The 13,693-nt window shown below is 55.6% G+C and overlaps 1 protein-coding gene across 2 annotated transcripts; it reads right to left on the minus strand.

Annotated features, from left to right (window-relative positions):
- Window positions 1–511: 511 nt before the first annotated feature.
- Window positions 512–10,125, minus strand: LOC114485023 (5'-AMP-activated protein kinase subunit gamma-2-like). Of its 2 annotated transcripts, none has more exons than XM_028485214.2 (3): window positions 10,059–10,125; window positions 4,017–4,296; window positions 512–770 (listed from the first exon to the last, which is right to left on the minus strand). In XM_028485214.2, the coding sequence occupies exons 1-3, from the start codon at window positions 10,110–10,112 to the stop codon at window positions 757–759; spliced, it is 348 nt and encodes a 115-aa protein (XP_028341015.1). In that variant the 5' UTR covers window positions 10,113–10,125; the 3' UTR covers window positions 512–756. The 2 variants fall into 2 exon arrangements, with proteins under 2 accessions (XP_028341015.1, XP_028341014.1); XM_028485213.2 differs by lacking the exon at window positions 512–770 and adding an exon at window positions 2,132–2,693.
- Between the last annotated feature and the right edge of the window lie 3,568 nt (window positions 10,126–13,693).

Consider the following 13,693-nt stretch of genomic DNA (forward strand, 5'->3'; position numbering starts at 1 on the left):
AAGCAGCCCCTCCAAGAGGTAGGGTCCTTCTAGAACAAAGGGCTGGTTTTCCTCCCTGGGCAAAGAGCACCAGCCAGCCTAGGTACTCGCTGGTCCTGGGACCAGACATAGCATCTGGAACTGTAGCCTCCATCTGTATTACCTCTCTTGTTCCTGAAGTGTCTCTGTCGAAGACTGAATTATCTCCTTTTCCTTTATTTCCCTTTGAAAATGATTGATTGTGCTCAGAACTTCTGTCTTCCCTCTTTCTTTCCCCTAATAATAGACGGCAGTGTCTACCAAGCTTGAGTGTCACCTGGGGGGTTGGCTGCACCTGTAGATTCTATGTCATCATGTAGGCTGAAAGTCACCGGATAGAAGGAAAGGGTGCAGACAGCACTGGAGGAGAAATGGGAATTTCATTACTTTGAGATGGAGGACTCAGTCCGTCACGCTGACATCCTTAGTGGTGATGCTTGGACATGATGCTGGGGAAGCAGCAAGGACGCTTACCACTGTGTGTAGGGTGACTGGACCGAGTTCAATGAGGGAATCTTCGTAAAAGTGGGAGGCTGTGTGTGCACACACGCTGGGCGGTGGACGGGGAGGGTGATACAGGTGCCTGGAGAGCTGCCAACTGCACCTCTTCTCCAGGAACTTCCGGCTCACTTCCTGGGTGGGTTCTTGGTTACTTTGCTTTTGCTGCTGCATGATCCTGCCTCCCAGCCCCCCAGTCACTGACTGGTTCAGAGATTCCAACTGGGCTAATCAGAGATCCTATAATGAGGGATCTGGAATGGTAAATGGAGAGACACAAAGACTAGGAATTCTCTGGATCTCCATGAATTCGTGCTGCCAAGCCCCCCAGAACCAGCCTGGTTCCTTCCCTTCCTGAGTCCTGAGCATTCAGCTCTTCTTTGAATTCTGTAAATACACCCAAATCCTTCCAATAAATTGTCTTCCTTGTTTTTAAAAAAAAGGCGGGGGGGGGAGTAAAAGGATGGGGACCAAAAATGGATTCAGAAACCAGGTTAAAAAAAAAGGGGGGGGGGGGGGAGTAAAAGGATGGGGACCAAAAATGGATTCAGAAACCAGGTTAGAAGCCTTAATGCCCCTCATACACATTTGGTTCTAAGATTTCCAGCAGGCGATGCAGACAGGGAACATTGGGTCCTTACACGATCAGTGTCTATCATAGACAAAAACAATCGAGTTGCTCAGAAGTACAGCTATTCTTGGTACCGAGACAGGAAATTTCTCCCAGGGGGCTCGTGTGACAAATGGTGTCTTCACGACATCTTTCCAACGGACACAGCGGGTTTCTTAGGCAGCTGCTTATCCAGATGCTCCATACAGGCCGCTGGCATTACTCTCAAGCTCAATTTTGTGAAATCAGTTCTGGAGCAGTGGGAACAATACATAGTCTGGGCACGCTGAGCCGGGCGTAGATTCAGGCAGGAGGAAAAGCAGATAGATTGTATACCCTCCACGCAAGCCTCACGGCAAGCCCAGTGAAAAAATCCGGTGGCTAGGACCTGAGGGGAGGACCCCGTGGAGTAGCGCACACACGCTGCCTGGACACGGACTCAGACCTTCCTGCTTCATCAGTGGGCTGGGCAGGGTTGGTTTCCCACGTCCTCGGGGAAGGTCAAGGACGTGGGCTCGGTGGTTCAAGGGCAACAGCACGGGCTACTGTCCTGGGTCCAGGCCCACCCTGGTCTGAACACCCGCTCCCGGAGAGCTTCTCTGAGGAAGCCGAGCCCCCGCCCTGACCTGATCCACACATGTCTTTACAAGAAGCCCCGGTCACTCCACGGCCTTCTTGAGCCCTGCCTACGGCTACCCAGCCAGACAGCAGAGAAGCCTTAACTAGCCACACTTGCTGCACAGCACCTAACAGGACACACCTTTGCAGCTGGGTGCTTTCTAGCACACTGAATGGCCTTTAGAAACACTGACCAGAAAAGGGCAGCACGGACTCCTGCTTCACGGGAAGCTGAACATCTGGCCCGTCTTCAGGACCCAGCATCCCACCTGCTGGCTCCCCCAGACCTCCCAGACCCCATATCTTGGCTGCTCCTTTCTGCCTTCAGAAATGACCCTGGTCTTGGGACTTCCCTGCTGGTCCAGGGGTTAAGACTCTGCACTTCCACTGCAGGGGGCATGCGTTCCATCCCTGGTCAGGGAACTAAGATCCCATGCCACACAGCACAGCCAAAACAACACAAAGAAATGACCCTGGTCTTAACAGAATGACCACCCTACACCCACAAGTCCTGCACCTCCCCAGCCAGTGACATGAATTGCAGATCTTGGCTTTTCAATGTAGCCTGTGTACTGGGTTGGATGGTGTCCCCCCCACAATTCATGTCCTTCCAGGAACCACAGAAAGCGAACTTATTTGGAAACAGTGTCATTGCAGATGTAATTAGTTAGGAGGAGTTCATCCTGAAGTAGGGTGGCCCTCAATCCAACATGACTGTTGTCCTTAGAAGAAGAAGAGAAGAGGCAGCGCACAGACACAGACACACGGCGGGAGAGGGCCACGTGACAATGACGGTGGACGCAGAGACGAGCGCTGCTTCCACAAGCCAAGGAGCACCCAGGACCGCCAGCCAACACTGGAGCTAAGAGAAAGGCCTGGAACAGATTCTTCCCTAGACTCTTCGGAGGGACCATGGCCCTGCTGACGTCTTGATTTTGGTTTCTGGCCTCTGGAACCGAGAGAATAAATTTCTGTTGTTTAAGCCACCCAGTTTGGGGTACTTTGTAATGGCTGCCCCAGGAAACGCATACAACCTAGTTCTGTTGTGAGCAACCCAGGTACAATGCCACCTTTGGGGAAACAGGACACCTGGTGAAGGTCTGGTCTGACATCCCCTTCCCTCTGAGAGGTGGCACGTGGTGGCACCTTTGAGAATTTCAGGATCCCTGTCCAGGAGACTGGGGATGCTCTCTAGGGTGTTGGGATGTCAGTGCTAGGACACACCTCCCTACCTGGCTTCCTATCTAAGCTCCTAACTGCAGTTCACCCGTACTGTCTGCGTGAGGACCACCTTGTCCTGTGACGCTGGTACACTTACACCTAAGTTCAGTCATCATGGGGATGCCAGGAACGACACCCCAAACCACCGAAAAAAATTAAAGAGGACAGCTCCCCACCCTTTCCTTAGAAGTCACGGAGACTGAGACTGCACTTCGGCTGGCCTTGCAGATAGAATAATAGCTCCAACCTACAGGTCCTCCTGCAAATACAACCCGGAGAGAAAGGAGGACCACTCCAGACGCAATGCCCAAGGTCAAGCTTGTTTTCCAAATCACTGTCTTCTTCGATAGGAACTTCCTATGTCATCAGAAAGAGTCGTAAAGAGTAGGGAGATGCACGAAGACACGGGAAAGGTGAAAATAAACTCCATCTACTTTATGGTTTCCCTTGTCTATTTCTAGGTCCGATCAACGGTGCTCCGTGGAGAATATTTTATCCTTAGATCACAAATACTCACGAGCCTAAAGAACTCTCTCTGAAACACACATTTGCTTCCCCCGTTTCTGTAACAAACCAACCCTACCTACCCAGGGCCTGAGACAGAAAAAGCCAGGATGTGCCAGAAACAGGTTCACTCAAATCCCGCAAACGCCACGCCGTGGGCACTGGGGGCCGCACAGGGCAGATCAAAGAAAGGGCGGGGCGCTCTGGCCCCAGGCGTGGGCCGCTACTGATTTCCAGAGAAGGCTGGAGGCTAGTGTTCCACGTGGCTGTCCTCACAGCCATACCGTGAGTATGGGGGTATTCACATTAACCCCACGAGCCACGCCGTACTGGGTGGATTAGTGCAGGAATAAAGCGACAGGTGGAAACACGTTGCTCTGGAGATAAATTTGCTCCTGGGGGACAGACCAGACCCCCACACTCAGCACCATCGGTAACAGCCACCCGGCCAGCTTTGGTGTCCCTGCAGGTGGCACCGCGGCCAAGCGGCTGTGAGCAGCCCCCTGGCAGCCCTGCACCCACCTGAACAATAGCATCAATGCCTTACTTTTTCTGGAGCGGGAGAAGAAGCGGATGCCCCCGGGCGAGGTAGACGGGTTGGAGTTGGGGGAAGATTCTTTGGACGAGGAACGGAAGATCCCGCTGAAGCTCATGCGGCGGGGGGAGCGCGGAGAGGACTCCTGGTAGGAGAACGGGAACACGGTTCTGGGGGAGCCGGGGCTGGTCTTGGGCCTCACAGGAGCAGACACGGGGCTGGAGGGCCGGGGCTGGGGGCCTCTGGAGAAGAAGCCTTTGGAGGGGCTGCCTGAGCCGAAGGGGCTGTCCACCTGCAGACAGACAAGACAGACAGTCGGAGGGGGGAGGTCACTCAGAGCCTGTGAGGACCTGTCCCTGTCGTGCCCGCCCTCCCGCTGTCCCCCATTATCCTGCCCCGACCCCTGGCCCGAGAAACAGCCCCACGCTCTTCCACAGACGGAGGCGGCCCGGGGGAAGGACCCGACCCCAGGACGACCACCCACAGGCTGGGCCGCAGCATCCAGGAGCCCACTGGCCTCCACCCAGTTCTCTGGAAGGGTCTTCTGGAGGTGGGGGAGGACAGCCACGCAGCCGAGAAGGCTCGAAACACGGCGCCTTCCCCCTCCGCCCTAGTTGCGGCCCCGTCTCCTGGCCTTCACTCCTCAAGACCTCGTGTCTGTCCTTCTCGAAGGCTGGCTACAGATCTGATCTCTCTGAGCTGAAAGACAGTGGGCCCAGGGCTCCACCCTGAGGGGACCCTGGCGTGGGAAGTGATGGGGTTTTCGCCTCCAAGCAGCTTCGGCGCTGGAGTAGTGGGGGCCGCGGGCAGAGGTCGGGAAGAAAGCGAACAAGGCCGCAAAGCTCTGAGGCTCACTTCGGCAATGGCCTGCAATTGTAGTTACGGTCTGAAAACTTACTGGGCTCCACATTTAAGTCAAGGCACACAACTCACAGACCCGAGGAATTTCGAACGTGTCCTGCTGGTGGGTTGGGCAGCTGGCGCGCCCATCTGAGTGCCTGGGCCTGACCCGCTTGCCTCTGGGCCACCCTGGAGGTTATGCAGACTCCCCAAGCCTCCGTCTCCTCCCGCGTGAAATGGGGGGCCGTACCTGCCCCTCAGGGCCGTCCGAAGGGGCATCGGTCAGACCTGACGCACGGGAATTGTACTCTATACGTGACCTGCAGCCGTCCCGTGGGTAAGCCTGCAGCACAGGAGCCAGAAGGGCCTCGGGGCCCACCCAGCTCTGCAGCAGAAAAGGAGAAAACGACGTGTCCCCTGGGCTCTGGGGCAAGAATGAGGCCTGGCAGGAGTCGTGCCGCACACTGAGACCCTGGGCTCCGCACGGCAGGTGACGACCGGTGCGCTGAACACAGGGCAGAGGCAGCCTCCGCGCCTCTATCCACTGGGGTGCCTGCCTGGACCCGGGACCCCTGTGAGCTCCTCCACCACTAGAGGGTGCCCCCGAGCTAGACTTGAGGTCCCTTAAAGGAAGTGATGCCCTGTGGGGACCCTCAACCGCACGCCCCCTTCTCCCCGAGACCCTCCACCCTGCGTTAAAGGAACAGCGCGGCCATGGCGGGGAGGGGTGCAGAGGCTGGCCCCGTGCCAGTCCCCTCACCGAGTGGGAATCTGAGGCAGAGGCCGAGCTTCCCCAGAGCCATATAACTCAGGCTCTCCTCCTTACGGAGAAGTTCAAGGTTTTCTTTTTCTAGCCATTTGGTACGAATAGCATTTAGATTCTCTGCCTCTAGAGTATTGGGTTCAGCCCCTACCAACCGACCTATGGGACTCAGGCTTTCTGAGGCTTTTCTGCACCCTAGGAGTAATTAACACAGAGAAGCTTTTGGAGCAGTGGGCTGTGTGCGCCTGTGGACATGGCGGTGGGGCGAAGGGACAGCAGGCCCAGGGGTGGAGGAAGACCCCACGGCAGGCTGGTACATGTCAGGGCTCTGGACAAAGATACAGGAGTCTGAATCCCAGCTCAGTTTCCGGCAGTGACAAGTGACCTAGGTGTCAGTGTCCTCATGTATCCAATGCGGACACCAGGCCGACTCGCGGGGCCGTCAAGATGACAGGATATACACACGGGAAGCACCTGCCACAGTTCCTGGTACACAGCGGGTACGTCTGGGAGGTCAGCTCTCACCGTCATGAATTCGCTACAAAGAGATCCCTGGTAGATGTGCAGAGTTGGGGAGGCTGGGCTGATTTACGGGAAGACTCCAGGCGGGGTGGGAACCTGACCCTCCTTTGAGGGGGAACCACAGGGCTCTTCAGCACGGGGGCGGGGGGGACACGGTCATTTAGGGCAGACGTTCCAGCGGCCCGCCACCATCACCCGCTGGGTGCCACTGAGCCCGGAGCTCAGCGGGGGCGCTGGCTGGAGGCTGAGTGAAGGCCCCAAAGCTGTAAGTGGTGGGCGGGACCTCAGGCCCAGGGCCTTGACCCTCACACCGTACACCTCCCGGGAAAAGCAGAAACGGCCAGGAGGGGGAGCAGCCTGGCCGCGAGAAACGCAAGAGGAGTCACGGTAGGAGGCCAACCCCGTGCTGCCCCGTCCCCTTCACACCCACGGTGAGCTCTGCCTAGGGCGGAGGGATTGCTGAGCAAAGCTGACGTTCACTGCACGCAGGGAACAAGACGTGGGCAAGGACAGGGTCCCCGCGAGACCCTGGAGAACAGCAGGCAAGACAGGGCTGCCCTGAGCGTGGCCCAGACGGGGAGAGATTTCAGAGGGAGGCCCTGCCCATGACGGGGCCCTGAAGCGGGGAAGGCGCTGAAAGCCGACGGGCTGTGGACAGGCCGATGGGCAGAGATGTCCCAGGGTCGGGGGGAGAGAGGAGCCGGAGCCGGGAGGACAGACAGACGGCCACTCACTTGGGCCACCGCGGGCGGGTCACCGGGGCAAGTTGAGCCAAATGGCAGTCTCGAAGGGCCTGGGTGCCGGTGTGAACCTTACCTAGCTGGCTAAGGGGAGCCCTAGGATTCTCCGGACCGGGACTGACTCCAATTCCGGGCTCAGAACTGCAGGCCAAAAGAGCCAGGCACTCAGCCATCGGGCTTCGGGAGGGGGCTCCAGAAAGCAGGCCCTCTCCCCACACGGCCAGGCAGTGGTGGCTGTGGCCCATCCCGGCCTTGTCCCCCGTGTCTCCCGCCCTGACCCTGGCGAGGGGGCGGTGGCGCTGGGCCCCCGGGTCTGCTTCCTGCAGGGCGGGAGGGGTGGCGTGGGTATCGGCGCCATCGCAGCCACTGGGGACAGAGCCCGTGCCTCTTAGCAAGAGGCAGTAAAGTGACACCTTGCTAAACGTAACGGCACGCCTCCCTGGCTTTGGGTGAACGTGAACGAAGGGCCCAGAGCCTCCCGAGTGCCTGCCGGCTCTGCAGAGCTACGGGGCGGGGCTCTCAGGCCTCCGCGAGCAGAGCTTCCAGGCCCACCTCTGTCTGCCACGGCGGGGAGGGCCGGGCGGGCCAGGGCCAGGCCACCCGGTGCTCCGTCTCAGCTGCGTCCCCAAGGCTGCAGGAAAGCGAAGAGGAGGGTTGCACGTGTGAAGGTGAGCGAGGGGTCCGCGGGGCTGGCCTCGGCGGTGACTGACAGCTGGGCACCGGGCACCCCTTGGGAGCTTGAGGGAAATGGGCGTGGGCGAAGGGGTTAAAGGTGAATGGCGCCAGGAAAGGGGGGCCGAGTTGGACAAAACCTCGAGGTGAGGGTCTGTGGAGGCCGACTCAGGCTGGGGAGGTGTGGAGGCCGTGCCTGGGATGCAGGGCACGGCCAGTGCCCTCGGGGCCAGGGTGCTGATGGTGTGCGGCTCCGGCCTGAGTCCCTGCGTGCTCCAGACGGAAAGGGGCTGGCGTTCTCGGCAGAGGGAACGGAGGAGCAGTGCACACGGCCAGCAAGGGACAAGAGGGCCCGAGCCACGTCTAAGGCCTGGCCAGATGCCACGTTCCCGACGGCTCAGGTAGATGGGCCGTGGATGCACCCCCTCACGGCGCTCCGAAGTGGGGCGTGTCCTGAGGCCACGCCTGCATTCCCGGACTGCCCCCGAGCACGTGTCCCGGGCCAGTCACTGCTCTGCGTCTGCTCCATCGACAAGCTCATTTAATCCTCACGAGGAAGGGTGAGCTCCGTCCTGAGCCCGGGTTTGCCGATGGGGAGAGAGGTTCACAGAGAATACCTTGTCCCAGGTCACACAGAAGGGAAGTTGCCAGGAAAAATGAACAAAGGAGCCGGGCTCCTCGTCCCGGGATCAAGGGACACAGACAGGCAAACCTGTGGTCATCTGGGCATTCCACAGACCGCCCCAGACCAGGCCGTGCTGGCTGACCCAGAGGGACCGCGGTGGTGTCGAATGAGCCCAGGGACGTCAACGGCACCGACCTTCCTCCCAATGCTGGCCCGGGAGCTGCACACAGAGACGTGCAGAGTCAAGGTGGCCAGAAGCTCCTGTGCTGAGGTGTGTTATGTGACAAAGAGCTGCCACCTCTGGGAACAGGGTGGACAGGTGAACAAGAGGACAGGTGGGAAGACCAGGCAGCTCCCGTACCAACTGACGCTTGGGGTGCAGGGCTGGCACCGTTGGTTTCTATTTCCAGCTGCGCCGCGTGGCCTGTGGGATCTTAGTTCCCCGACCAGGGATGGAACCCGTGCCCTCAGCAGTGAGAGCGCAGAGTCCTAACCCCTGGACCGCCAGGGAAGTCCCAGGGTTGGCATCCTTGAGTCCAGAGCACCCATAAAGGGGAGCTCAGCTGTGGCCCCTCCACTGAGCTCTGAGTGGTACCTCGATGGGAGAGGAGGCCGCCAAGTGTCCAGTCCACATTCAGCCTGGCAGTCACTGAGGATTTTCAGTTCCCTAAGGAGATGGGGATCTTAGTCACAGGGTACAAAGATGCAGAGATGATCCAGAAAGGGCAGAAAGCCTCTGTGCGGTACCTGTCCGGCTGAGGACACTTCCCTGCATGGCCCGCGCCACTGGCCCCAGTTCAGGGTGTCCAGACGCGGCGCAACGCACACTGGGCTGAGCAGCAAGCAACCCAGACTGAAGCCGGCTCAGTTATTAAGCAGCCCTATGACTGTGGGAAAGTCTTTTCACCAACCTGACGTCCACTTTCTTCATTTAAAACCCAAGTGTAGGTGCTGCACGGGACCCCAGGACCTTTGCACAATCTAGGAAGGAAGTCCCAATAATGATGGAGGTTCACGTTTCCTATCAGCCTGGTGGGATGAGGGACGTGGAGCCTCCAGGGCCAAAGGAGTCAGCCTAGCTCTTATCTCTGCTCTCAGACACTGCCCACGGCGGCCCCTCCCGAAGCCTCGGCCCACCAGCCGCCCCAGCCGTCTGCCCCGCACCCACCCTGGCCTCCCTCTGCTTGCCGTGGCCAACCCACCCACCCCGGGATGCGCACACCTCGGCTGCCTGCCCTCCACGGCCCAAGCTTCCTCTGGAGGAAAAACTGACCAGCGGGAAAGGGGAGAATGTGGGTTAAAGAGAGGAAAGGGAAAGGGGGAAGGAGGACGAAAGGGAGAGGAACGGGGCGAGGAATGGACAGCGAGAAGGGACTCCCGTCTGCCGGGGAGAGAGTTGGTCTCCACATCCCGCTTTCACTGATGCTTTCCACCTCCTCTCTTCGCTAACTAGCTCCTCGGGCGCTCAGGGTGCTAAGTTCACTGTCAATCTTCGGCATCACCTCTGCCCTCTTTGGGGAGTCCAGTGGCTGTGGACGAGCCCAGAGGGAAGAGAAGAGAAGAGAAGAGAAAGGAGTGAAGCCGGCAGGTGTGAGGCCGAGCTCGGCTGCAGCCAGGTGCACGGGTGGGAGCGCAGGTGAGAGCACAGGTGGATGTACAGGTGAGAGCACAGGTGGATGTACAGGTGAGAGCACAGGTGGATGTACAGGTCAGAGCACAGGTGGATGTACAGGTCAGAGCACAGGTGGATGTACAGGTCAGAGCACAGGTGGATGTACAGGTGACAGCACAGGTGGAAGCACGGGTGGATGTGTCTTGGGCTCGCGCTGAGGGAGTTCTGCCTCAGTGGCACCTCAGGTGAGCCGTGAGAAGCTGTGAGGAAGGTGGCTTACCTTACGAGAAGGATGCTTTTCTGAACTCTCCAGGTCTCCATCCAGGAGCGGCATGGCAAAGGAACTCAGGTCCTAGGACGGAAAGAGAGCACGTGGTCAATGACCTGGACCCTCAGGTGCCCATCTGGCCTCGTCCAGGGCCGCTCCTGGCTCTCTGCGTGTATCACCACCCCCTCCCTGAGTCCTCCTCGAACGTCAAGCACCAGGGAGGACGCGGAGGGCCAACCAGGTGAAAGGAGGGGTGGAGACGTGCTGGCCCCCCTCAGAGATCCTGACCCACGTCCAGCTTCCCTTCCCGTCCCCCCTAGCGAAGGAGCAGGAAGAAGAGGCCGGGACCACAGGGAAGAAGGGAAAGAGCAAGGGAGGAAAGCAGAAAAGGGGAGGGCAAAGCCCACCTCGGCGCTCGGGGGAGAGGCCGACAGGCGGGACTTCATTTCATGACGCGAACGTGGCCCAAGGAAGGGTGTCCTCCTGGAAGGAAGACAGGGCCGCATGGGAGGGCTGGCTGCTGGGGCAAAGCGGTCAGAAAAGCCTGATGACATCGTGGCCCAGAGAGATGGCCTTGCGGGGAGTAGCTCGCCAAAGACTCATGGTGTCTAAAATGAAGTCATCACGTCACCCTCACCCTGCTCCCCTTCCTCCTGTCTCTTGCCCAGTGGACACCTCCATGCCTGGGCAGGAACCGCACCCGGGAGAAGCTGCCGCCATCCCTAACCTTTTGTGTTTTCTTTTCCTTTCTTCCTTTTTTATTGTGGTAAAATACGTGTACACAAGATTTACCATCTTAACCATTTTAAGTGTACGGTTCAGTGCAGTTAAGCACTTTCACACTGTCGGGCAACTAGCCTCCAGGGCCCTTCCCTTTGCCAACGGAAACTCCAAATGCATTTGACAACCACCCCCCAGCCCCCTGCCCCAGCCCCTGGCACCCCCTGCTCCCATTCTACTTTCTGTCTCTATGCATGTGACAGCTCCAGGGACCTCATGTAAGTGGAATCATACAGCATTTGTCTTTCTGTGACGGGCTTATTTCACTTAGCATAATGTCCTCAGGTTCATCCGTGTTGTAGCGTGTAACAGAATTTCCTTCCTTTTAAGGGCTGGATAATGTTCCATTGTATGGATAGACCACATTTTGTTTATCTGTTCATCCATCAAGGGACACAGGGTGCTTCCACCTTTAGGCTACTGTGAATAATGCTGCTACGAACACAGGTGTTATGGATTGAACTGCATACCCCTCAAAACTCATACGTTTGAAGTTCCCACCCCCATTACCTCAGAATGTGACTGTATTTGTAGTGAGGGTCTTTGAAGAGGTAATTACGTTAACATGAGGTCATATGGATGGGCCCTCCAATAAGACTTCAATCCAGTAGCACTAGTGTCCTTATAAGAAGAGAAGATCAGGAAACAGACACAGAAGGAAGACGCATGAAGACACAGAGAGAAGATGGCCATCTATGAGCCGAAGAAGGAGGTCTCAGAAGAAACTCACCCTGCCGACACCTTGACCTTGGACTTCTAGCCTCTAGAATCATGAGAAAATAAATTTCTGTTGTTTAAGCCGCCCAGTCTGTGATACTTTGTTACGGCAGCCCTAGCAAACTAATACAGTGGGTGTACAAATATCTCTGAGACCCTGCTTTCATTTCTTTTGGGTATATACCCAGATGTGGAATTGCTGGATCATATAGTAATTTATTTTTAATACTTTTCAGGAACGCTCATACTTTTTCCGTAGCAGCTGTACCATTTTACATTCCCACCAATGGTACACAAGGGTGCCAATTTCTCCACAGCCTCACCAATACTTGTTATTATTTTCTGTTTTATTTTAGTTTTTGTTTTTTATGGTAACCATCCTAATAGGTATGAGATGGTATCTCACTGTGGTTTTGATTTGCATTTCCCTAATGATTACTAATGTTGAGCATCTTTTCTTGTGCTTGTTGGCTATTTGTATATCTTTTCTAGAAAAATGTCTATTCAAGAAGTCCTTTTGGGGGTTTCCCTGGTGGCGCAGTGGTTGAGAGTCCGCCTGCCGACGCAGGGGACACGGGTTCGTGCCCCGGTCCGGAAAGATCCCACGTGCCGCGGAGCGGCTGGGCCCGTGAGCCATGGCCGCTGAGCCTGCGCGTCCGGAGCCTGTGCTCCGCGACGGGAGAGGCCACAACAGTGAGAGGCCCGAGTACCGCAAAAAAAAAAAAAAAAAAAAAGAAGTCCTTTGACTATTTTTTAACCAGATTGTTTGTTGCTGAGTTGGTAGGAGTGCTTTATATAATCTGGATATTAACCTTTTATCAGATATGTGAATTGCAAGTATTTTTTTCCCATTCTGTAGGTTGCCTTTTCACTCTGTGGATTGTGTCCTGTGGCGCACAGAACTTTTTAATTTTGATGTAGTCCAATTTATCTGTTGATATTTTTATCAATACTCTGTTGCCTGTGCTTTGGTGTCATACCCAAGAAATCATTGCCAAATCCAATGTCATGGAGCTTTTCCCCTGTTTTCTTCTAAGTTTTACAGTTTAAGCTCTTATATTTAAGTCTTTGATCCATTTTGAGTTACAGAAGTCCCCCCCTTATCAGCAGTTTTGCCTTCCAAGGTTTCAGTTACTTGAGGTCAACCAGGGTCCAAAAGTATTTAATGGAATACTCCAGGGACTTCCCTGGTGGTCCAGTGGTTAAGACTCCATGCTCCCAATGCAGGGGGCCCGGGTTCGATCCCTGGTCAGGGAATTAAATCCCACATGCATGCCGCAACTAAGAGTCCACATGCTGCAGCTAAAAGACCCCACATATCACAGTGAAGATCCTGCATGCGGCAACTAAGATCTGACACAGCCAAATAGATAAATAAATAAGGGAAAAAAAAAAAAGAAAATTCTAGGGACTTCCCTGGCGGTCCAGTGGTTAAGACTCCGGGCTTCCACTGCAGGGGGCACGGGTTTGTTCCCCGGTTGGGGAACTAAGATCCCACATGCCTCACAGCGTGGCCAAAATAATAATAATAACATAAAATAAAAATTAAAAAAAAAGAAAATTCCAGAAATAAACAATTCATAAGGTTTGAATTTCATGCCATTCTCAGTAACTTGATGAAATCTTGCATTGTCCTGCTCCGTCTCGCCTGGGATGTGAGTCATCCCTTTGTCCAGCGTATATCCACACAGTACATGTGCTACCCCCTCGCCAGTCACTTAGTAGCCGTCTTGGTTATCTGTTCGACTGTTGTGGTATCACAGTGTTTGTGCTCACATGATCCTTATTTTACTTAATAATGGCCCCAAAGTACAAGAGGAGTGACACTGGCAATTTGGATATTCTCTTACTGAGCCTACTTCATAAATTAAACTTTATCCTAGGTAGGTATGTATAGGAAAAAGCATAGTATCCACGGTTCAGTTCTATCCATGGTATTAGGCATCCACTGGGGGTTTTGGAACATATCCCCTGTGGGTAAGGGGAACTACTGTAATTTTTGTATATTGTATAATAAGGTTAGGGTCCAACTTTATTCTTCCACATGTGGATATCCAATTTTCCCAGCACCAAGTATTGAAAAAACTATCTTTTCCCAGTGAATGGTCTTGGCACTTTTGCTGAAAATCATTTGGCCATATATGTACGGA

Source organism: Physeter macrocephalus, unplaced genomic scaffold (assembly GCF_002837175.3).
Source record: "Physeter macrocephalus isolate SW-GA unplaced genomic scaffold, ASM283717v5 random_329, whole genome shotgun sequence".
Lineage (NCBI taxonomy): Eukaryota > Metazoa > Chordata > Mammalia > Artiodactyla > Physeteridae > Physeter > Physeter macrocephalus.

Bases quoted from the DNA above. Each gene is read 5' to 3' on its own strand.
- LOC114485023 (XM_028485213.2), bottom strand. From the start codon at position 10,112: ATGCCGCTCCTGGATGGAGACCTGGAGAGTTCAGAAAAGCATCCTTCT. The intron at 4,297-10,058 runs GTAAGCCACCTT...GTCTGTCTGCAG, and splicing joins AAAAGCATCCTTCTCGTAAG to GTGGACAGCCCCTTCGGCTC. The intron at 2,694-4,016 runs GTAAGGCATTGA...TCTCGGTTCCAG, and splicing joins CTTCTCCCGCTCCAGAAAAA to AGGCCAGAAACCAAAATCAA.